The sequence below is a fragment of the Carassius gibelio genome, chromosome A23 (assembly GCF_023724105.1).
Source record: "Carassius gibelio isolate Cgi1373 ecotype wild population from Czech Republic chromosome A23, carGib1.2-hapl.c, whole genome shotgun sequence".
In the NCBI taxonomy this organism is placed as follows: domain Eukaryota; kingdom Metazoa; phylum Chordata; class Actinopteri; order Cypriniformes; family Cyprinidae; genus Carassius; species Carassius gibelio.
In genome coordinates this window covers 15,069,164-15,095,024 of record NC_068393.1, presented here as the reverse complement: position 1 = coordinate 15,095,024, position 25,861 = coordinate 15,069,164, and the positions used below count along the sequence as shown (strand labels likewise).

Genomic DNA, 25,861 nt, shown 5'->3' with positions numbered 1-25,861 from the left:
CTTTTTAAGGTTTGTCTTTTCAAGAATGAAAGGGCCAAACTAGTTCATTTGAAAGGGTAGCAACACAATGTTGGCAAGGTACCGTGTATTTTATGGGACAGGAGATGACAAACCTTATGATGGCAAAGTGCATCAAATGTGAAGGCACCTCCTTCATAAAATATGGGCAGCTCAGTATATTTTCATGTATGAAAATGTGTTGTTTGCTGTTTGTATGTTCAATAATTGCCTTTTATATTGCAATTGTTATCTGCATAGACAATTTATTTATTCATTTATATTAGGGATGCCACAATTCTCAATAAAATATTGGGCTGTTCTTTTTCCAGTTTTTCATTTCTGTGAGTTAACACATTAACCCCCCTCCCCCCCCCCCCCCCCCATATCGTGCATTTTAAAAAAAAACACGCCAAACATCTTTCGCTGTAATGAGAAGTGCTTCTAAACTATATTAGGGATACCACTGAAGAGAAACATTTTAAGTTCAAATTAATATTGAAAACGAGTGTTTTTTTTTTTCTGTGACCCCTATATTATGGAAAAAAATTGCATTGGGCAGCATTTTCGTTTCTAATCCAACTTTTTCTGAAAACTCATCAAATCCCTCATGCTACTCTCTCTCCTCTTTATCTCATTTTTGCAGGCATAGCTCCTTCAAACGTCACCTTCCCCGTCAAATGCAGGTCATGAGTCTGGACCTGGGAGATGACTATGATGTGGATGAGCAGCCAACCAGCATTGGCCGTATCAAGCCTGAACTCTACAAGCAATTGACCACAGAGAACGATGAATCCGGGAATAGTAAAGGCGGCAAAAACTGTGGCAAAATCAGCTTTTCCCTCCGCTATGACTATGAGAACGAGATGTTACTTGTCAAGATACTCAAAGCATTTGATCTCCCAGCCAAAGATCTTTGTGGCAGCTCTGACCCGTATGTCAAAATCTACCTGCTGCCAGATCGGAAGCAGAAGTTCCAGACACGAGTCCATCGTAAAACACTCAACCCCACATTTGACGAGTCCTTCCAGTTTCCGGTACCCTATGATGAGCTTCCCATCAGGAAGCTCCATCTCACTGTTTTCGACTTCGACAGGTTCTCACGGCACGATATGATCGGGGAAGTCATCCTGGACAATCTGTTTGAAGAGTCAGATCTCTCAAGGGAGACCTCCATCTGGAAAGACATTCAGTATGCTACCTCTGTAAGAGAACCCTGCTGCTCTCTTTTCTCTTGATACAACAAATTCTGCTGGTCTTTAAGTCTATTTAAGTCTATAGAGGTGTATAGCAAGTATGCTCAGATATGTATTGATCACACACTGATCAGGTTATGTACATTAATATACAATAGGATGCAAAAGTACAAGACCACATTTTTAATACAAATTGTTTATTATAAATTTAATTATAAGCATGGAAATGGAGTATAATGTTGAATTGTAAAATTTTAATTAAAATTTCACAACGTTTTAGTAATTGGTTTGAGAACATCTAACCAGTTGTACTGAGAAGTTCACAATATTAGTTTCACAAATTGGCTTATTTGTTTGGCGACCAGATAATTTCCAAATCTTTCTTGTTTATTTCTCAAATACTCCGATTTTTTTATCAAATACTCGGCATTAAAAATGCAAGAAAAAAAACAAAACAAGAAAGATTTGGAAATTATTTGGTAATCCAAAAAAAGTCCAAATAAATAAATATATATGAGCCAAAAATAAATAGGGGTCAGTGTTTATTTTTTAATTTTTGGAAAGACAATACTTTTAATATCAGCATTATTTTGATCAAAAATTACAGTACATTCTTACAAAAGATAATTTCTTTCAAATAAATGTTATTCGTATGAACTTTTTATTCATCTATGAATCCTGAGGGGAAAAAAATGCACAAAATATTAAGCAGCACGATTTTTCATGAATGATAATAATAAATGTTTCTTGAAAATTCCACTTTGCCATAACATAAATAAATTACTTTTTTAAGTATTTGACAATATTATATTTTTTATTGTATTTTTGATCAAATACATTCAGCCTTGGTGAGCATAATAAACTTTAAAACATTAAAACATTAAAAATCATACTGACCCTGACCTTTGAATAGTAAGATATTCAGTGTGGTCTTAGACTTTTGTAACCGACTGTATCACAAGATAATATAAACCTGGTGAACTAAGCCTGATAAATATTGGTCATCTGCAGCATTCGGCACAAATAGTTGAATTTTGGTTGGCGAGAGAAGGAAGGATCTTGAATACTCAGCAAGTGCTCTTGATATTGCACTGCTCAGACACTCTGTGCAAATTAAAAAATCCATTGACTCTAAATAACAATGCCATGAGATTCAGCTAAGGTACATGAATTAGCTTGTTGCATCACTGACATGGTGTTTTAAAATGCAGTCACAATATTCAACAGGTTCTCTGCTGTAAACCTGCTAATGCTAAGACAGCCAAATTAATGAGAATTCTACCTTACCCTCATTAACTTACAGATAAGTTAGTAACTGACACATGAAGTTGACTGGCACATGCTGATTGTGCATGTGTGGACAAAATAATTGCCTAATTTTCATAACGGCCACTAATGAGAGGTTCTGCCAATCACAGCACAATATCAAATGCTTAAGTTAACCTCCAAAATAGGTTTTGAGGTCATCTGAGGTTAGCTGATCACTCCATAATGGCAAGCTAAATGAACTTCAACTGCTCCTCGATGAGTCTTATTTCTCTCTGTTTTCTAGATTTACAGCTATTCTCAGAGGAGCAATTCAATAAACCTGTGGTTATTGGTTTCGTGGCAGGAGGCCGGCTGCCCCTTGAACAAAAGCACACACTCTATTACACTTGGCAAGAGATTTGAATCTGGAACTCAAAGCACCTCTTTGCAAAGCAATCAGAAGGGGTAGATCACTCTAAAATTAAAATACGATCATAGTTTATGCAATCTAAAGTCAGTTCACAAAAGTTGAACACAAAAGGAGATGTTAGACAAGATGTTAATGCAGCGTTGTTCTATAAAACACAAGTTCATACTGACAAAGGACTCTCAAGATCAAAAAAATGACAAAAAGAACCATAAAATTAACTCATATGCCATATTCAAGTCCTCTGAAGCAATACAAAAGCTTTGTGTTGTTATTCAATCATGCAATTTAGATATTCAAATTTGTATTGTTATACAAATACAACTTTCATATAGAATCCAAGTTAAATAATGACTATAGAGTCTCTCAAGTTAAAAAAAAAACGATAAAAAGCACATTCTTCTTCAATTGTTATTCAATTATGCAGTTTAAATGTGTACATTTATTCAAATTTGATGTCGAGATTGGATTCAAGACACAAGAACCAGTGAGATTTGAAATCACTGTCAAACATGGTGTGAAACATCTCTGAATTGCAATATTTTAATATATTTACAATTTCAGACCTATATCAAATGAGACGATTATATGTAAAAAAAAAAAAAAAAAAAAAGAAAAACTTCTAATTTGGCTCCAGAAGACTTGGGAAATTTTTCTACTTTTTAGTTACATTTTGATAATAGGGCACCAATGACTTTAAATTAAAAGAAAATGGCATTTAAATACTGCTATAATTTTGTTTTTGTATTTCAAAAGCACAGGTTTGAAATGATGACAGAATTTTAATTTTGGGGTGAACTGTCCCTTTAATTGATGCCAACAGACAGTGACCAGCGCTGACATTGCCAGGTGGACTTGGGACAGAATGGGACATTTACTAACTCATTTAGTCACATAATGAGCTCAAGGACCAAAATAGAGCAAAGCTTGATGAAATTTGATTCTTGCCAAAGAAATCTGACCTAAAACATTCACTATGGTCCCACATCATCACTCTTTTAGAAATTAGGCTTACGTTTGCCAGCTTAATTACTTGAGTTTATTTAACAAAATCACTTTTATCCTGTGTCATATTGTTCAGTAATGTCCAATAATTTATTTACTTCAAGTTTACTTGCTTTACAAATACTTTTCTGAGACATTTTTTTATGGTCAAGCTTGCATTTACCCATCCATCAATCCACTTTAAGCATCCCCATATGATACTGAAGCACAACCTGCAAATAATCACCTTAGAGGACTAGAGAGACATTAAGCCACGAGTAGGGGAGTCATGGGATATGTCCATCAGAGACAGGCTTACTGAGCTCATATAAAGTGATTCATATTTACACCAGTCTTAATACCGCTGAGAGGGGGATGCTAACACACTAAATCCAGCACCGTCAGATAGCATACTTCTCCTTTGCACTGCACACACTTAACTTTCAGACAAAGTGGGTGGTCTTGAAGTCTAAAAATGCCATAGTTCTCATGAATTGCGGTTACATTTTTGGGGATTAATTTGTTTCATCTTGATAGACCTAAAAGAAACCAGCTTGGATCAACTATGAGTAAAAAGCTGAAGTGTTTAGGAGGGTGTATCTTTCCAAACAGGACTCCCTTAGACCTCGATATTGAGTCACGGGCTTATTAAACCCAACCTTCACAGTCAAAATGCCAAACCACATCCTCAAATACCAATTAAGAACTTCTCGCAGAGATAGCTTTTAGCATAAATCTGACATCCTATTGATATAGAATCTTTCTCGGTTCAAGGATCATCATGATTTATTGACAAAAGCAAATAATTAATGGTACAATATCAGTACTGATGAAACCATTCCTCCACTTTAAGAGATTTATTTAAAAATGTAGATTTTATCACGAACTAAACACCGCTGAGTACGAGTAACCATATCATTGGTACATTTATATAGAAGCCCATTTCCACAACATAAAAAAGCATGCTTTGGTAAATCTTGATGTTGACTCGAAAACATTGCAATTATGAGATAAAAAGCTAAATTATTAGATAGGAATCATAGTTATAGCATAAAAAGTCATAATTATGACAGAAAGTAAAAGAAAGACTTTTTAATCTTAATTTCAACATGTCATAATTTGGATCTTTTATCATTTTCGCTTTTCATTTTTCTCATATTTTCAACTTTTTATGTCATATCTATGAAGCTTTATTTCATAACTACCACTTTCATCTCATACTCATAATTCTTTATGTGACAGAAATGGGTTCCCGTACTTAGATCTTGACCAGTGACGCTGGGGGAACAGTGTCTGCCTCTGGAACATTATTGCACAATTACTGTTTTTATCTCTATTAAAGTGACCTAAAGGTGACCTTTTTAACAAAATGTGACAATACATCATGCTACATTGATTTGTGTTTATCTATCTAACAGGAGAGCGTGGACCTTGGGGAGATTATGTTCTCGCTCTGCTATCTACCCACGGCAGGCAGATTAACACTCACTGTCATCAAGTGCAGGAACCTAAAGGCAATGGACATAACAGGATACTCAGGTAGCATTTCATCAGCTTTACTACCTTTGACCTTCATATTACAGACATGGGATTAGAAGTAATAAATAAAGAAAGTGTATTTATGTATTTCTTTATTTATTGTACATGGCAGATTTATTTCAAAGCAAATTTATTCATGTTTAAAATATATCACACATTAAAATGATAACATTATTGTTATTTAATGAAGCATTCTTCCCAAAATGATGTAAGTTATGTTAAATAAATATATATTAAAATATTCCCTTGTCAGGTTTAATGGTTTATATTTTTATTATGTTCATATTTTGATATGAAATATAAATCCTCAATGATTCAAACCCCTTGACACATCCTGAAATATAATAATTTATATTAGCTTTACCTCTGTTTTATGGTTTCTGGAAACCTTTTTTTTCTCATATATTGTTAATATATGCACATTCCAGCATGTTCTAATCATTGTTTCATGTTCCAAATTGGCTTCTGTTCAGTCTGTTCAGATAATCAGGAGCGTCACTAAGCAAATTAAACCTTAAAGTCTGAAGAAGAGCTCTGAATATGATGCAGTGAACAATTTTAAGCACCAATAACATGAATTACTCACACTTTCATGTTTTTTTTTCCTTATAATGACACAGTGTGTCTCACACCAGACATATTCACTTTTATCTGCTGAAGAGTAAACATTTTTCATTTGCAGTAAAATTGAATTCACATGAACTGGATAATATCTATTAAGAAGTGCCCCGAGCAAATTTGATGTCAGGACATCTGATTTGTTCTGCCCAAGCTGGAAGTAGTTTATGGCTTACTAATTTACAAGCATAATAGATCAGACAATTGTGCAGTGATGGAGAGGGATGGAAATGAGTATGCATTTCTGATGTCAGAATCAGCACTCGAGTCATTCCATTAAAGCCCCAAATCTCAACGGCTTTCCATTCCCACTGAATATTAAAATATCTCAATCATTCGTTTGCAGTCTTTTCATCTGACAGTCTCGTCAACTTCATTGTTATTGTTAGAGCTTTAATTGACAAGTGCATACAACAATAATCAAAAATAAAAGCTCAAACTGCAGATGTGAAATTAATAACAGCTACACTATGAGCTGAAGAGATAACAATGTTCTTTCTGAGCAGATCCTTATGTGAAAGTATCCCTCATTTGTGACGGAAGACGTCTGAAAAAGAAGAAGACCACAACAAAGAAAAACACCCTGAATCCCACTTATAATGAGGCCATTATCTTTGACATCCCTCCCGAGAGCATGGACCAAGTCAGCTTGCACATCTCGGTCATGGACTATGACCTGTACGTAACACAAACAGCTATTTTTCTCATTTTTATATTGAAATTTAAAGGGACAATTTAACCAAAAAAAGAAATAGAAAGCATCATTTACTTATTTATTGATCATTTACTGTAATTATATATTTTATGGCTTCAGAAGGCATGTATTCGACTTATAGGATACTTTTAAGATGATTTGCAAGCTGGAAACTTCAGTCCTTATTCTTTGTAATTGCATGGGATGGAAAACTTTTATTATTATTATTTATATTATAAGACATATAATATTATTATTAAATTATTGATATTAATTATTAATTTAACATATTTTATTATTTTTAAACAAATAAATAATTTTAAATTTATGCTTTAACCAGTTTGAAATAGCTTGAGAAAATGATGACAAAATTTACTTTCGCAATTCGGGCATCTTGGAGGGAGTTGCTTTATTCAACATGGATTGGCTTTTATTATATATATATGTATTTCTCTTTTGTTTTCATCTTTCTAAATATTTATACACACCTAACCTAAAAATGCTTTAACAATGCTATTCTTCAGTGTCATGCCTTAAGCTTTTGTAACTAAATTACAAATAGCCTGTGACCCTGGACCACAAAACCAGTCATAAGGGTCAATTTTTCAAAATTGAGATTAATACATCTGAAAGATGAAGAAATAAACTTTCCATTGATGTATAGTTTATTAGGATAGGACAATATTTAATAATAGAACTATTTGTAAATCTGGAATCTGAGGGTGCAAAAAAAATCTAAATATTAAGAAAATCGCCTTTAAAATTGTCCAAATAAAGTTCGTACCAATCAATAATCAAAAATTACGTTTTGATATATTTATGGCAGAAAATTTACAAAATATCTTCATGGAACATGTTCTTTACTTAATATCGTAGTGATTTTTGGCATTAAAGAAAAAAACTATAATTTTGATTAATACAATGTATTTTTGTCTAATGCTACAAATACAGGTGCATCTCAATAAATTAGAATGTCATGGAAAAGTTCATTTATTTCAGTAATTCAACTCAAATTGTGAAACTTGTGCATTAAATAAATTCAATGCAAAGTGTATATATATATATATATATATATATATATATATATATATATATATATATATATATATATATATATATATATATATATATATATACATATATATATATATATAAAATCTGGGGGAGCGCCAGTAGGGATTTCGCCTAGGGCGTCGAATTGGCTAGAAATGGCCCTGTGTGTTTCTTGGAGAACATCTGGAGAAGTTTAGCTTTACATCACATTACATCACCAATAGATACTCTGCAGTGAATGGGTGCCATCAGAATGAGAGTCCAAACAACTGATTAAAAACATCACAATAATTACAAGTAATCCATCCATCCATTCCATTCCAGTAAAGTGAAAAACTGTTTTAGAGAAACAAATCCATTATTAAACCGTTGCTTCTGGCCAAAATAGAGTTCATAAAGCATAATAATGCATCCTCCTCTGACTGAGCATTGTCATCTCACATCAAAATGCACCAATATATTTGTACAACATTTGCACTATAGAAAGCAATATTATGTATAAATGTCTTGATGGATTTATTACAAACATGTTTGTAGATTACTTGTATTACTTGCTGATTATTGTGTATCAGCTGTTTGATCTCTCATTCTGACGGCACCCATTCACTGCAAAGGATCCGCTGGTGAGCAAGTGATGTAATGCTTATGTAATGCTAAATTTCTCAGAAACAAACTGATTAAAATCTTGGATGACCTGAGGATGAGTAAAAAATTTTTTTATTTTTTTTTAGGTGAACGATTCCTTTGCATTAAAGGGATATACCAATGTATAAATAATTCCGTAACAAATGATTCATTCTTTCAGAGTGGGGCACAATGAGATAATTGGTGTGTGCCGTTTGGGCAGTGGTGCTGAAGGCTTAGGTAGAGACCACTGGAATGAGATGCTCGCATACCCCCGTAAGCCAATTGCACACTGGCACTCCCTGCTGGAACCTAAGAAATTAGAAAAAGAGGTAAGTAACCTCACTCCAGCACATGTATATACAAACGTGAGGGGGAGATATAATAACCCTCTGAATTTGTGATTATATAGAACTAAAAACTAAGTTTTTAATATGCAAATTGCATTTCCAGAATTAATTTCTGACCAGTCACCTATCCTTCTTTGTAAACATTCAAATCCCGCTAGTAACATCCCTGTACTCTGCTTCATGGATAAAACATGAGTAGAATATGTCAGTGTTGATTTTAATTCAAACACACTGAAATTCTGTCCCCTTTCTGGCCTGTGGTCAAGAGTTAATCATGAGGGTAAAAAAATTTTTTGGCCTTATGCAAATGGTTCAGGTTACACATTTTGGTCTCTTTTGTTTATTTTAATTATGTTTTAATTATGTAAGATGTTTATTAATATGCAGTTTGAATAATGACTTTGTTTTGAAAAAACTTACATAATTAATTAAAAATAATTTGAGGTCCTGTCTGGGCTTCTATGAATTGTGATTGGGCATGTGGCCACATGATCTTTTACCTGAATATTTAATTAAGTATGCCTGAGCTAAACAAAGGTTTATACAGACTGTAAATCATTGTTTTTGGCAATTAAAATGGTCTATAGTTGTGTTTTCAGTACAGGTTTTTGTTATCTACACTGTTTGGAGTAATTAATTTCTTTCTAACAGTGCTCACATTGTCAGTTTTTATACTGAATAAATTAGTGTCAGGGGTTGCCAAGTCTGCAGTTTGGAATTGGATGGTATTGGGTACATTTAAACTGTTGTCATAGGTTAGAGGTTTGACATATCACATTAATTGTATTTGACTGCCATGCTTGTATTGAAATTGAAATATTTTTGTATTCCAGCAGTGATAAAACTAGTGCTAGATGATGAGTTTTGTCTGAGACCAGCATTGGTAGGGACCTTAGAGCTCCTTCATGAAAACCGACTGTGTTTATGTTTGCAATTGCATAAACTGCATAACAATGACTGTAAAATATGTATTTAAGGTATGGGAAGTGACACATTTTGAGTTTTGATATAGGGTAATTGGGCTAGTTTGGTCTATTTTTAATTGGCCATTGTGCTAGTTTTGTTACATAGACCTGGCAACTCTGAATAGTAATTCTTAGTGGTCAACCGATATATCGCCAAAGGCCAATATATCGGACGATATTTGTAAATAACAAATAATAAATATAAAAAAAATACTAATTTTTTTTTAAATACTCTAAAAAATACTCAAAAAAAAAAAATATAAATTTTTCTGCTTGGTCGATGTGTTCGAGGGAGGACTTTTTTGTTTGTTATTTTGTTCTCTGTCAAATACGGATAGAAGTCTGTCTAATAATCAGATAGAATGGTTAAACAAATTAATAAATGTATACAGAAAGAATTATAATGATAACTTATATAATATTATTAGTAATAGAAAGGCAAACAGTATAAAACTTTCTCATTTGCTGTCAGCGTTAAGCAAATACGCATTTATATAATTTAAACAAATCTTTGAATGACTAATGAACATTTAATTTCACAAACCTTGCAAACTTAGTTTAATCCAGCTGTGAGATCTTTTGAATTGTGCATTTTTATCCAGCATGATCCCGTGTTCTCTGTGTGATGGTAGGTCCGTGTGAATTGAATGCTTTTAACTTTAAACTCGTGATTTCAAATTTGCCCACTGTCATATTCATGTAATTTTCACTGTGTGCTGGTATGTAAAATGAGGGTTACCTTGGCTTTATTTGAAAAATATGATTTCCCAGAAAACTGAGTGCTCTGTTGGTTACAGTGTCTACTTCCTTTTTAATTATATTTTTATAAAAATATTTTTTTTTTCGAAAAATACTTTGTCATCTAAAGCATAAGTATGATTACATTTTTACGTTGTCAAATGATTTCAAATTTCTTAAATATTAATAATTGTAAAATATATTATATCGGCTATCAGCCCCCCTGCTTTCCAAGATATCGGCATCAGCATCGGTTGACCACTATTCTTTGCTAATAAAAAAATAAATAAAATAAACAATATTCAACAAAGGCTAATTCTCTTCTTGCAAATTTATTACATAGTAAAATGCTAATGATTGCATGTAAAACATGAAAAAAAACTCGTGTTTGTTAAGTTGGTTAATTTGTAGCCTTGTGTGCAATATAGATGATAAGAAGTAGAACATAGATGTTATTGGATTTGCTTGCTTTGCTTTGTATAATTGAAAAAAATATGTATTATTTCAAAATATTATTAGTGTTTTGTTTATTTATTTTAGAAAATAATTAGCTTAAAAATAATGAGTAAGTTCTTTAGATGCATAAATTTCATGTAACCACAGTTTGAAATCCACTCTTCTCAGCAATTGTTGCTATCTATAAGACGCAGTTCTTCTATAACAATAAACTGCTCTATAATGCTCTCATTGATTTTCATGTCTTCTCTTACAGTGGAAAGCTAGAACGGCCAGTTTTGACAGTCAGGGGTCCTGTCCCTCCCCCAAACCTCCTGCCAGCCCTTGATCAGAGCCATATGTAAAACTTCAGGCTTGGCATCCTCCGTTTGTCACTCTGGTGAAAACGAGAGCCCTGCTATTTCCATTTTCTGCTATGGGTTGTTTTAGATGGTTCCCAAACACTGATCTAAGATCTTTACCCTGATGTTCCTCATGTTCCAGTCTGTACAATCCTCTGTCAAATCTTTGGGAGTGCTTTACAAACCTCTGTACCTAGAATATTCTACAAAGCCAGCGTTGTGTTCTTAGAATAGCTTGGTATCGTCAGCAGAGATGTTTCCTTCCAATATGAATTTTCCCCTAGCATCTAAATTCAGATGCAATGTTCTGCAAGCGGTCTACATGCAAACAGAGGTTTCTGCACAACACTGCAAGGCTCTTTGTAGATGGCTCTGTTCAGATCTTAAGATCAGCTATTGGAAGAACTAAGAATGGTCAGAAAGATAAAATATTGAGGGAAAGGACAAGTTTGAGTGAGAAAAGGGAAGAGAATGGATTTGTCATGTGCTGTATACTGAGAACAAACCATTTTCTCTGTCAAATCCTTATGTGAAACCTATGTGAAGGTACACGTTTTAAGAAGAATATTGAAATATTTATCAGTTTATAGATGTTATATAAATGTTATGTGTAAAAAGAGTCTAAATTTATCAGAGCACAACACATTTTTCCTATCCATTAATTTCTTGCCAAAACAAAATACGGTTTACATGTAAAGTTCCTGTTCACACACAAAAACACTTCACATGTAGCTTAATAAATTTATGTGATCGGCGAATACAAAAGTGGGCATTTAAGGAAAATGTGCTGAAATATTCATAGAGATCTGATTTGATTTATGTGGGTTTTATTCACTTTATGAAACAGCATTTAAAGAAGTACAGACTGCTTTCAATAGCCATTCAACTCCTCTTTGAATCCTCCTGCTGTTTCTAATGTTGACATCTCGTTCATCTTTTGGCATGTAATTTCATTGTGAGTTAAATTGGACTGTCCAATTTAAAGTTTTACGTATTTTGACATATTGTCTGAGAAAAAGTCTTGAGTAAACAATGTAGGCTCAAATGTATCAAATATATTCATATTCTGTATAGTATAAAAGAGCAGGGATAACTTTACAACTAATATTCATCTTCAGATTCATATTTTTATTTGCTTGTTTGATTTGACAAAAAAAATTGTGTGGAGAAAACAGGGATATTTGAATTGATGTGAATTTATATCTATATAACAACATTACATAACAATATTATTTCTCTTTGAATTTTGTATGTCATAAATGATTGAACAAAATTCAAAACTTTCATTGCCCGCAATATTTTATTTGTTTATCCATGTGGTTTCTATCTTTTTGTTTTACATGGTTATTCATTCATAACACAGTTTAACTTGGAATATCAATTGAACAGAGAACCCCTGCTAAATTATGATTACTGTAGTTAATATTTCTCCTGTCATTAAAAAATCTAAATAGTGCAGATTCTGGAAATGAATTACATAAATGCATTGATTCAGAACTTCCTTTAAAAGTCCTGGACATACAGTATGTCTCAAATAAAAAAAGACAGAGAAGTCAATGTATGTATAAATGCACAGGAGATGACCCTTGATAGGACAACCTACTATGCAGGAAGTTCATTGTCACAGATGGTGGGCACAGCTCAAGATACCAGAACAATGACTTTACAATGATCTTCATTTAGTTTTGCTGAAATATCTTAAAACATACATGGTACTTGGGCCCCTTTTTGCATAATGCCCTCCATCATCTCATTGGGTATCTGTTAAGCTTTAAATATTTCTATATAGTAAAATAGATTTAATATTTTAACAGAATCTTAAAAAACAAAAATCCAAGTTAACTTGTTAAAGAAATGGTTGTGACAAAATACAACTTTTTGGTCCTGTTTTTACAATATCACCAATGTTGTAATACTCAGATAAAAGTGTTTCTGTAGGTGAATGTAAAGGTAATAAGGTTTAGATCTGGTTCTTTACCTCACTAACTCTTGTGTGCTGGTGTTTTAACAACCTGTTTTTGCCCCCTTGTGAATCTGAAAATCTTTCTAATTTTGTATTGATCATTTGTACATGCAATATAACTTGTAATGTTTGAAAGAGTTCTTGTATTTCAAAAATGCCAAAATAAAATGTTGGTTCAGCCATTTCAAGGGTAGACTTGCTTCTTTTCAGTCTTGTCAACAGCAAATCACAAAAAGTGTGTTAGCATTGATTAGTCAATTATTGACTATTTTAATATGTGCAACAAAAGCAATCTGTGTATTTTTAAAGGTAAAGGATAAGTTCACCCCCCCAAAAATAAATATGTTTTATCATAATTTCCTCACCCTCAAGATGTTCCAAAACCTGTACGACTTGATTTCATTTATTTCTTAATTTTGCTAAATGCTGTTGAACATTTAATTACAACGGATGGGTGCAAGGACGTAAAACTACCATAATAAAAGTGGTTGTATTGTATAGTATTATAAAAGAGATTATATTTCAAGTCTTCTGTCTTCTGAATACACATAATAATTTTATGTGAGAAACAGGCCTACATTTAAGTTATTTCTAATTAATTCTGTACTGCCGAATAAGAGCAGGATTCAAATTAAAGCATAAAATTACAGGTAAAACTAACATACACACATATTTTATTAATTAGTTTCCTTCAGATTCATGTTTTATTAAAAGACATATTATAGGCATAGCTTGTGTGAGAGAAAGACCAATACGATCACACAGCAATTCGTACATTTTTCACGAGGTGACTTATTCGTACGACAACACTCGTACAAATTCATACGATTTTTGCCAAATCTTACGCATTTTACGAGTTTCACAATTCGTATGAATTTGTACTAATGACCTACACTTAACCCCGCCCCTAAACCTAACCATCACTGGGGTTTAGACAAATCGTATAAAATCGTATGAGAGAGGTAGTACAAATTCGTACTAATAAGCCACCTCGTAAAATACGTACGAATTGGTCGTGAGATAGCGTTGGAAAGAAAATTAAAGTTGTTTATAATAAGCAGACGATCTTTCCCTTCAGTGAGCAGTCAACTGCTGCAACTGAATCACTGAATCAGTGATTTGAACTTGAGACCAGGTTTAATCATAAACAAATCATTCAGACTGGTTTTGTGAACTGGATCGACCAATTCATTTAAAAGTTCTGACTCACAAGAAAAACACTAGTGGTGGTTTTGTGTTCCTTTTCAAACACAAAAAAAGCCTTAAAAGAAATGAATCCATACAAACTTGACAACTTGAAGGTGAGTAAATAATGGCAGGATTTTCATTTTCAGTAACTATCCCTTTAGGAAAATCACAAACGTTTTGTACCCAGGAGCACACAAGGCCTTTAAGTGCTAAAAAAGAGACACTATTCCTCAGGTGGTGGCATAATCGCCCATAACTTCTTCTTCAGCACTAGTTTATACAGAATCTGGTACCCATCATCCCAGGCATAGAGCTGCCGCTCCTCAGGATTGTATTTAAGGCTGGAATGGGCCCCGTAGCGCCTGGGGAAATAAATCAAAGGGGCCTCTCCGCTGCTAACCATGTCATTCACATCAAACACACACTGCACACGCGAACGGCTCGGTGGCTTGGTGTTGTAAACCACATAGACCGTGCCGCAGACAATAAAAGCAGCTTCAGCATTGTTTCTTGGACATGCTGTGTCCCACATCTGCTCTATATCCAGTGAATCTATATCCATCTTTGCAAGATTAATAGTGTCTCCAGCCGGATACAGTGCCCATAGCCCATCCTCATCCGCCACCAGGTCCACCAGTGTCTCTGGATTGAGCTGGTACACCGGGCTGCGATCGTCCATGGGAAGGACCGCGCTGTCTGCAACCAAACCATTCTTGAGGTCATACTTGATAACTTGGAGTTCTGAACTTTCACTGACGTAATAGAGAAAGCCATCGTAGACTGCATGACCGGTCCCGTTCCAAGCAGTGGGCACAGTGATCTGCTTGCCTTTAGATACGCCTGATGATGCTGAGAGCTCTCGCACAGAGTTGAACTCGTACAGCGTGTTATCGGACGTGCCGTTGAAGACATAGACTTTTGCTGACCTGGCATCTTTGGTCCAGACACCTTTTGGGCTTCCCAATCTCTTAAGGATCTTCATTGCTTTTAGACTGGATACAATGTTCAAGCACACTGATGATGAAATAAAAAAAAAAGATTAATGTCAACAGGAAGCGTCCTATGATTAATATGGCAAACTTTGAAAGCATTTATATAGACTTCTTAGTTTGGACAAACACTGAAGACCAAGTTTGTGAGTTTAAACCATTTTTCTACTTTATTAAAGAAATAAACACAGAAAAATGACATTGTAAGCCTCCAGCAGTGAAAGATCCACCCTTAAATGTCACGTCTGCTGTTATAAATGTGTAGGCCAGGGAGGATTGTGTGCGGCTTAACAAGGATAAATGTTAATAATACTCTTCGTTATAATACACAGGCCATTTGGGAACTATTTTTAAGACACATCATTTCAAAGAAATACAATTTATTGAAACGTTTTGGGCTCGAACAGATTCCTCTGTCATGATTTGTCACATCAATAAATTAAATTGAGTCATGCTGTTAAAATTGTTTTTTTAAATAATAAAGCTTATAACAATAATCCAATCAAGGATATGTTAATATGTTTTCCTTTTTTATTAATTCTTACCTTCTTTTGTTTGGTACAAAAAGGTATTGATAAGATATACACTACTGTTAAAATGTTTGGAGTCAGTAATACTACAGTATCTATTTATTTATTTAAATGAATATACCACATTTGTTCAGCAAAAATACAAATAAATCCTGTTTTTATACTTTTCATTCAACAATCATGGGAAAAAAGTATCATGCATGGGTAACTGTTTTCAACATAGATGATATAAAAAATGTTATTAAGCACCAAATCAGCATATTAGAATGAATTCTGAAGGATTGTGTAACACTGGAGTAATGCAGCTGCTATAAATGTAGTTTTGCCATTACAGGAATAAATAACTACATATTGTATTATTATTTTTAAGAATTTATCATTAATATTACAGTTATATACAATCTTACAGTTTTATTGTATTTTATGATCAAACACGGGCAGCCTTGGTAAGCAAAAGTTTTTTTTGTTTTTTTTTTAAACATTAAAAGATCTTACAACTTTTGAATGTTATTGTATGGCATCCTTTGTTGTCAAAGAAATAAAGAAATAAATTCAATGGATTGGAAAATTGCATTCAACTTTCAGTTTTAAACTGGATTCAGCCTTTGGGGAAAAAAGTTTTTTACGTTGGATACATACAGTGTTTTCTCTGGAAACACTGGAAAATCAGACTGGGAGAAGAAATAGCTGCAATGCAAGACAGAGAGTGTGAACAAAGAGCGTGTGCTTTGATTTAGGACATTTCTTTGTTTTTGAGGACTAGCATCCCAGTTAACCTCGCCCATACTGGGACTATTCTCACCCGAAGAGTCTTTGCTTTGATGGTTGAAACCCTGCTTTCTACTAATGATTGGCTTATGCTGGGGATTTATTGATTTAGAGGAAACATGTGTTGTGTTCTGTTAATTAGGAAACAAGGAACAAAGAATCAAGCCAATCAGTTCACTGGATTAGCCATTTGGCTCTTGTGGTTTAGATGTTACACAACTGAGTTGTGGCTTATTTTTTTATCCAGTATGTTGGAATCAAAGCAGAGTGTACAGAAGATGTGTTTCATTTGGCTCTTCATCTGTCTCCACTGAAGTACTGTGTTGTTAACACTATGGAGAGTCCAGTAAATGTCATATAGGAAAACTACAAACCTTTCTCCCAAACTGGTCTAATGTGTTATATGCTAAATTTGCCTACAATCCCTCAAATTAGTCTATGTCAAGGCTAAAGCTAAAAGTATAAGATCAAAAGTTGAGCTTCAGCTGTCAAAACTGAATTCCCCTGACTCACCAGACAACTCAAAGAACTCTTCCTTCTTCCCCTCTTTGACAACCACGTCTTGTTCCACCATTTTGTCTGCTGCTTTCACACAAGGCTTAGGGGGATTCTTGGTTTCTATGTAGTCCATCTCACGCTCCACGCGGTCTACCCTTGCTCCTGCACCCTCCATGTCTGAACGCAATTTATCATGTTCCTTGCCCAACTTTCCCAACAGATCTGCAGCCTGCTGCCGGAATTCCTTTAGGTCGGAGCTGTAGCGGTTGTTCTGTTCTTGCCACAAGGCAATGCGCTCCTGGAAGAATGACAAACAGATTAACGAGTCTCGCAATTGTTTAAGATGATCACAGAGTGAAACAAATTCTTTCCAATGACGAGTTTTCTGTGCATTATTAAAGGGCTGTTGGTAATAAAGGTGAAGAAGTCTTGAGTAATTCTGGACAGGATGTGTTGGGCCCTTTTGCCAAGTCAGGAAAACTGTAGAGTAAAAAAGCTCATTAGATATTTAAAACGTTTACTGCAATCATCATCTAAAGCCAGGAGAAAGAGAACCTTCATAATGTATTGTATTTTAAAGTATTGTATTTTCGAGTATTTTCGAAAAGGACTTGAAGGAACTCATTAAAGAACAATACAAAAAAATACAAAAATATCATATTCCACATATCATTTATCATTACGAATAAAGTTTGAAAGTACAGAATTTATTTGACATTTTGTATTTATATTTTATGACATAATAAATGTCTTTAATTAATTTAATGCATCCTATATATATATATATATATATATATATATATATATATATATATATATATATATATATAGAAAACGTACTGACCCCAAACTTTTAAACAGTAGTGTAAGATTTTATTTTTTTTCCGAAGTATTTAAATCAACAAGCTGTTTCCAGCAGCTGTCAAATAGGTTAAATGATGTGAGATACAAAACCCTCTTGTTGCAGGGGCTATAAACAAATATATTCTCATGCATTTCACAGAAATATATTTCTGTATTAAAAGGATGTGAATATGGTGCCTATTGCCATTAAATATGTAAAGCATATCACTGTGGCCACCCCAAGGCTCTTTTGCTCCAGGCTAGCTGCTCTAGCTGAATTTAATATTACATGATTTCTAATCCAAACAAAATTTGTTTTGCATATATTTTGCATTAATATTCATTTTTTTAAGTCATCTTGTACTTTAGGGCCAGAAAAACAAACAAACAAAAACTTTTTACTTTCTAGGAGCTTTTAAACCTGTTGTACTCAACCTTCCACTTGAGCATTTTTTTCTGTTTTATTAAAAACAGAAATAGTTTTTTAACCGTTGAATGGACTCCTGCTAATTCAGGTAATAAAGACAGACCTGTCTGCTTATAATATATGTAAATTGACTGAATAAATTCATTATTATAATGAAGTGTCTTCTTAATCGAGACTAATTAATTTGGTTAATGAAACAGTGTTAGAATTTTTCAGCTCAGCTTCACTGAGAACAAAACTGCTGAGCTAAACTATTTTGTCAATCGGGGGGTGTTTCTCTGCTCTGGGATACAACTTTACTCGGACAGTTTACAAAAAAAGACTGGTAAGTCTTAAGTAGATGAGTGACAACACTGGCTTGAATAAACTCTTTTTAATCTCCACTTTTTCATGGTTCTTTGATCTGCAAAGTCACTGCTGTTTTGGGATGATATGTCTGAGGGACTACTGCCACTGGAACAGATTTAGCATTTTCAAGAGTCTTTGAGTGGAATAGACATCGTGAATGCTCTTAACTGTCCTAATATCACTGTTTTATCTCAGAGTTTTGATGTATGTATGGAAAAGTGGATGTCTCTTTAAAATGGCTGAAAACTAGCAGAAGTGCAGAAACTGAAAAAGCCAGAAGCCAGACAAGCCAAATGTCTCTTACCTCCATAGCAAGCATCCTGTTTTCCAAGTAGTTCATCAGACCCTGATAGTGGTACTGGCCTCTTGAACGAGTCACAGCAGTCAAGAGAATGAAGAATATGGTGGCTTTCATGGTGGTTTTGGATAAGGGCCACTTTCAGGTACTCTACAAAACAAAAGAACTCTCCAGACTCTGTGAGGCTGATGTGCTGCAGCTGCTTATGGGCTGTCCTTGTCCTCTAGGGAGCATGTGAGTGCTCACAAGGAGAAGGACCTGAAACACAGACTTCCAGAGTTTCAAATTCGCTGGCTCTCTCACTTGACTGGAATGTTTTTACTGACACCGAGGGAGGAGCCATGTATCTCTGGCCTCTCTCTGTCCTCAAAGAGAACCGTGTACGTAGTGTGCTTGAAAGACGAAGTCAGTGAAAAACAGTAAAAAAAAAAAAAAAAAATAGTACTAATTATATAATGTAACATTTCCAATTTCTGCAGTTTTATATGAAATGTAAACTCTTAAAAATTAATTTTTCATAATAATGCAATAGAAGAACCATTTTGGGTTATTCTTTCCACTTAACATTTTGTGCAATGGAAATGTTCCATAGATGTTGAAGGTTAAAGGTTCAGAGTCTATAGATTGTTGGCTAGATATGCACAAAATTATGTCTTACTGGCAACTTTTTTTTAGCAAATTGGTATAATGTATAATAGTGGTTAAAATAGTTAAATATGACAAAAACCAATTTGTTCTAAGTTATGCAACAACCCCATATCTAAATTTAATAGTAAAACATCCATCGTGTTTGCTTGATCAGAAATATATCTTACATGGATGAGGAAATCCCATCATCCTGGTTATGCAACTGAAAGTTTGCACGGTCCATTTAAAGTGAAATGCAACTGAAGATTCCTTGAATGCCAAACTGAATTGTGAAGAGAGAAAATCATTCACGTATTACAGTTTTTGATTATTATGATTAAATCTCTCTTTAGGACCAACAAACTACATTTTCCTCCATTCTCAAAGGAAACGCTCTGAGAACTGAAAACTGTTGTTAAGAAAGAATGTGTGGTTTGACTGGGTCAGCACTTTGAATTTTTTAAATGCTTTGTATGTTAAATTTTTTCCTACATCATTCTCAGAGGTTTATTAACCTTTTTTCTTTGTGCCTGTCAATTTGCTCTCTAGGTTAAGAAAGACTGAAGAGACTGAATTTTTGTTTAGACCGACTGATGAGTTCTATCAAAAATTCACGCAGCCTGAGCTCAAAACTCTTGTCATTAAACTCTATATTATATGTTACTAAAGAAATCTAACATAAAGTGCAAGAACTTGAAAAAAGCAGATAGACAACAGAGAAACAAGTATGCAGTGATCAGATTTTTTTTATTATAATTTATAGTTCAACCTACTGCTCTAAGATTTTGTAAATGTTTTATTTTTATTTTTTATTATTATTTTTTTTATGTAATTTGATATAAGTTAAATATATGACCATACCACATAGCACTTATGCAACATGGCTACAAATATTCACTCAAATGCTGTGATTGAACCATTTTGTCTTTTTCTTTTCTGACACATTCATTTGCTTAATGACTAGGCCAGTTGAGCTGTCTGACTGGTTTTATGCCACTGACCCTATTTGCAGTTATGTAGTGTCATGAAGTGTTTGTAAGCTAAATAAAAATCACTATTAGCTAAAAGAACACACAAAACTAATTTGTTTCTACAAAGGTTCTTTCCTTCTTATCATTTATGTGCACTAGATGGCAGTATAAGCAAGCTGCAAAAATGAGTTCAAAGATTGCCTGTCTTTGCAATCAGTGGCTCCCATTCCATTCAATAAGATTTTATTCAATATGAAGCATCGTCAGTCCAATAAATGACTAGTGAAAGATGCATCAATTCTGCTTTTTTATGTCATTATATTATAAGCATTAAAACGGAGTTTGAATTTCTTAGTAATTGGTTTGTCTCTGTATTGTTTTAATGCAGCTTTCGAGTTGCATGAACTTTTATAAAAAAATTAATGATCATGTTCTCAGTCAGGAACATCTGTGAAAAGAGTCACATGACCAGTGTCACAAATGTACTTATTTGATTAGTGCAGAACTTAAAAATATTTTTATCATTTCAGATCATAACACATTTTTGTTTTGATTTTCAATAACTTTTTGACCCCACTGAATGTCAACTGTAAATATACAAAAACATAGTTGTGCTCTTGTGTTACTGATAGGGTCATTATGACAGAAGACAGTCTGACTGAGATTGCGGTGCCTGCAGAGCAGCAATTCTCTCGTAGAACACTTCTGGCTTCTTAAACACAGCCTAAATACATATGAAAAGAAAGATTTTTATTGGGTCGAAATAATGATTGAGTAGGTCAGAAAGCATGACCACCTAGTGCCAGGTCATATAAAAGAACAGACTGTGCAAAAGCACCATAAATCCCTCTGCCTCTTGTAAATAGCTTTAATACACCCGAGGCGCCAAATCACTTGACCTGTTTTAGCCTCAGCGTTTGGGAACTTTCTGCTTGACTGAATGTTCCGGACCCACCCCCCTCTCCACCCATTCTCTTGCTGTCAGTCCAGGTAATAGTCAAGGCATAATTAGCAGCACGCTCTTGACACTTATTTTGTCTGACTCTAACCATGGGCCCACTTGGGGGACTTAATCAGGTTTTGGGCCTTAAAAGCCTTATGTGATTCATTGAGTGGTCATTGGGGATGGATCTTCAGCGGCACTAAGACGGCTGTTATTTTATTATAACCGGCTATATTGGTGTGATTCATGGTTGGGAACAGATTATATGTGCTTTTAGTTAGGCCTGGTTCTGAGGGAAATAAAAATGTTTTGACTGATCACGCGATCTTCATTTGAACTAATTTTTAAGATTTGTTTGATCTTAAATTGCGTGTTTCCTCTTATGAGGAACAAATGACTCTTATGAGCTCGTTCTTTTTAGTGAATCAAAAACATTCATCGCGACCTAAGTATTCCGATTCATATCAAATGACTCTAATGAGCTGGGTTTTTTTGGTGAATCAAAAACGCACAGTGCTATTTCAAATTAGCCTTTTCTTACAATGCACGGTATATATATCTTTTTTACGATATGCTATCTAAGCAATGAAATTTACCCCAAATACTTAAAATAGAATCAAACTGGAATAACTTTGGTAGTTTATTAATCAAAATCAAACTGAATTGTGTAATATGTAACGATTCCCAGCTCTGCAGAGGTGGAAAACTAATTATTGTTGGTCAAAGAAACATAGTCTTAAAAAGTGTACCCTTATTAGAAGGTGCAAGTATTTGAAGAAGCATGTCCATGAATAATGCCGCCCCCATATAGGTCATAACGTAGGAACATTTATATAAACCAAACTTGAATTATGCAATGACATTTATATACTTAGAAAACTGTAGCATCTCTTTTACCAAATCCATTTTCGAAATGTCATCACGCCCCTAATTGGTACATTAAACTACGTGTTTTAGGTCAGCTTTACAGACATCAGACAGGCAGAGGACAGTTGGCACGGCTTTGGAAAAGTTCTAACAGAGCAGCATTCATTTCGGAGAGCACACACAGTACAGGCCTCTTGTCCAGCGGGTTGGCCATTGGAAATAAAGACACAGTATCTAGACATGTCCACAGAGAGCTAAATCCACAGGCAGTCGTCCCAGCACTGGAGCTCCCAGCTGCCTGGCGATCTGTACCCCCCACACGGTCTCGGCTGTCCCACAGGCTACGTCAGCGACCAGACTACGCCACCTCTCTCCTCACTGAGAACCAAAAACAAACTCTCTCATCAAAGACAAACCTGTTCCCTCGTACCTCACACATGTTCTCAGACAAGCAAGTGGGCTGAAGCAAGTTAAGCACAGCACCTCTTTATAGGCCCCGCTACAGCTGCGAGCCACTTGTGGGTTCATTTGGGCCGTTGGTTAATGGCGAGCCATCATGGGGTGTCCAGGCTCTCTGGCCAGGCTGAGACCTCAATGTCATATTGCCAGTGCTCCGCTTGTTCTCGCTCTGAAAGGCTTTGTGAGGAGCTGGGGGTGTGACTGTGTACTATTATATCACCAAGCACTAATTACACCAGACTCCGATCCACAACAGGGCTCGACAGTCAAACATGTTGTTTCACGCTCTACTCCAAACAGACCAGCTCTCAGCGCTAGAACTTTAATATGACTAATATATGTGGAATGCATCAGAGTTTGTTCAGTGTGTGCTACATAATACAATTAACAGTATCGCAAATGCAGTTGTTCTTCAGAAAAGAGATAACGATGGATCTGGTGCAACAAAAGTGGCACAAAAAATGAAGTCTTGTCAGGATTTAGAGATTACTAGTATTTGCAAAAGGAGGTATGATAAACTTTCCTACAGTGCAGTAAAGCACAGTTGATGGACATCTTATATAGAATTGCAACTCTAAAAAAGATTTGTGTTAGTCTGTGGTGACGAGTCTTTCTCTTGACAAACAAGCGAAAGAATCGGGAGGGAAACTAAGTATTTATCTTGGATTGCATTTTAAATGTTTCCTAATTCAGAATATGATCAAAGAGGTTGATGTGTTCAGGTAATTTGGCAGTATAACATTTTATAATGTTACAAGCTAGTCAATAGTTTGCTAAGCAAGCTAAGCCAATAGGTGGTGGTGAGTGACTTTATGAGTGAGTCAAAACACAGTTCATACAGTCTTTATGAGTGAGTTATTGAACCATTGATTCAATCGATTCGTAGCACGGACATCCTCTGCCGTGGTTTTGTTTCAATCTGTTTTTGGTGGAGCAAAAATAGACAAAGTAGCAAGTAGCAGTACCTAAAATTTAAGTTACCAATATTAACTTAATCTGTATTAAACTTCTGATTATTCAGAAGTACAGAAATCTTGCTTATATGATATTTATTAAATGCTTTGGAGTTGGCTGCCTTAAATTCGGAAGACTGGCCCATGAGAGTTAAAGAACAGGGCTAAAATAGATGCTTTTAGCTTAGCTTTCACATAACGAAAAATAGTATTATCCAAGTGCACCCCAACACTGCATGAGTGCTGAAGTCTTTTAAGAGAGTGTGGTGTGAAAGAATATTTGCTAAGCAAACACATAGTGATGTTGTTGAGCCTAACCACAGGATGGGGGGGGGGCAGGCGTGGAGGGGAGATAGAGAGGGAAAAGATGAGGCCATGAAAGTGAGGAAAAGATGCTGCCACACAGTCAGACTGTCTGGCTACAGCAGGATGCCCAGCACTCAGCATCACATGATTCCTGAGGTCAGAGGTTATCCCCGCTGATGAATATCAGGCCTAGGCAGTAGCACTCACTAAAGAAAAGGGGTTGTTTTCACTCCCAGAGCCTGGAAAGTTTATTTAAGGAAAAATATTCTGCCAGCATGAGATAGTAAACCTGTCCCACAGTGGGAAAATAATGTCCTCAAATCTCTTTTCTTTTTTTCTCCAAGTGGTATTATTATCAGATAGAGTATCTGCAGTTTTTTTTCTGTTAGAAGCATAAATGCAGTTGGGAAAATAAAGATAAAAAAAAAAAAAAAAAAAAAAAAAAAATTTGCTTAATAAAATAAAAATGTAAAGTTTTCAAAGTTGTAAATAAAATAAAAATTACTGGAGTACGTTTTACAAGAAAATAAAATTTATTTTTCTAATTAAAAATGTAATGTTTAATTCAATGTGTTACTCACAGTTTGTGAACTTTACTAGCAACTTTACTTTTGAGTCTTACGTCAAATTTTTGTGTGAATCGATGGCCTTTTCCTGCCAAAAAAAATAATCTGTATCCCTAAAATTAATACCTAAAAATTGAATTTATGTTTAAAGATTTGGCCGGCACTTTGTACAACAACTTGCTCCAGAAAAATAAACATACATGTAAAAAATACATTAAAGAACATGTGATAGCTACAGTATATTTTATATGCAGGTTGATGGTCCTTTTCCCCATATCCCTAATATTAATACATCAGAATTAATTCTGTGTTAATAAAGAATTATTATAAACACTTAAATCAAGGCCTTTCACTGGATTGTGAGGAAAACCCTCTGATTATTGCAACCATGTGGAGAGAACGACCGCATTATGAACTGCAAAGCTGGTACAAATGGTAAAAAGTGTGCAAAAAAATTATAATTTGACAGTTATGTGGTCAAATATTTTTTTATTTTCATCCCTTTATCTATCATGCAAGACAAAGCAACAGGCCTCCTCGCAGCAGGGGCAAAGAGGCGTCGACAGAGGGAAGCTGACTCTCCATCCAAATGACCCAGCAGACACCCCATCATCACCCAACAGAAGATCACTTTCTTAAAACAAGCATAAAATGAGGTATTGCAGTAATGGCTCTGATATTTTTGACATTTATGAGCTCTGTAACAAGGAGTGAATTGAGTGATGGCGCGGTGGCTGGCTGAGAGGCCGAAGGGAGTTTGTGTGTATGGGGTCTGCACAAAACCGTGTCAAACCGCACCACATACCATCACCAATGGGAGAATGAGAAATCCATTTGGATTGTTGACATTGAACTTTATGAACCAGACAAGGCAACATTTCAGATTTCAGATTTTCTCCTTCTGGCTGTCTCCATCTCACTCCTGTGTTACTCCTACTTCTGTCTGGAGTAAATTGGAAATCAACTGTTTCAAAGGAAGAGCTGAGTTAATGTGTATAGTTGATTGCCGTAAAAGTCAGTGTCATTTGAAAGCATAAAATATCTTTAAAAAATAGTGCTTCAGAAACTAATGATGATATCATGATGA

The 25,861-nt window shown here is 34.7% G+C and overlaps 2 protein-coding genes across 2 annotated transcripts in view; one reads left to right on the top strand and one right to left on the bottom strand.

The window, feature by feature from the left end:
• Nucleotides 1–13,375, top strand: part of LOC127945036 (synaptotagmin-6-like) — a 42,370-nt gene extending 28,995 nt beyond the window's left edge. Inside the window, exons 3-7 of the mRNA XM_052541547.1 lie at nucleotides 644–1,202; nucleotides 5,271–5,391; nucleotides 6,516–6,687; nucleotides 8,562–8,712; nucleotides 11,146–13,375. Of these exons, the coding sequence (XP_052397507.1) occupies nucleotides 644–1,202; nucleotides 5,271–5,391; nucleotides 6,516–6,687; nucleotides 8,562–8,712; nucleotides 11,146–11,217 (1,075 nt within the window). The 3' untranslated portion in view covers nucleotides 11,218–13,375. The remainder of the gene's footprint in view (nucleotides 1–643; nucleotides 1,203–5,270; nucleotides 5,392–6,515; nucleotides 6,688–8,561; nucleotides 8,713–11,145) is intronic.
• LOC127945037 (olfactomedin-like protein 3B) lies at nucleotides 12,041–19,369 on the bottom strand. Its single transcript, XM_052541548.1, has 3 exons — nucleotides 19,089–19,369; nucleotides 17,182–17,464; nucleotides 12,041–15,395 (listed from the first exon to the last, which is right to left on the bottom strand). Exons 1-3 carry the CDS (start codon nucleotides 19,197–19,199, stop codon nucleotides 14,605–14,607), a joined length of 1,185 nt encoding a protein of 394 aa, XP_052397508.1. The 5' UTR covers nucleotides 19,200–19,369; the 3' UTR covers nucleotides 12,041–14,604.
• Between the last annotated feature and the right edge of the window lie 6,492 nt (nucleotides 19,370–25,861).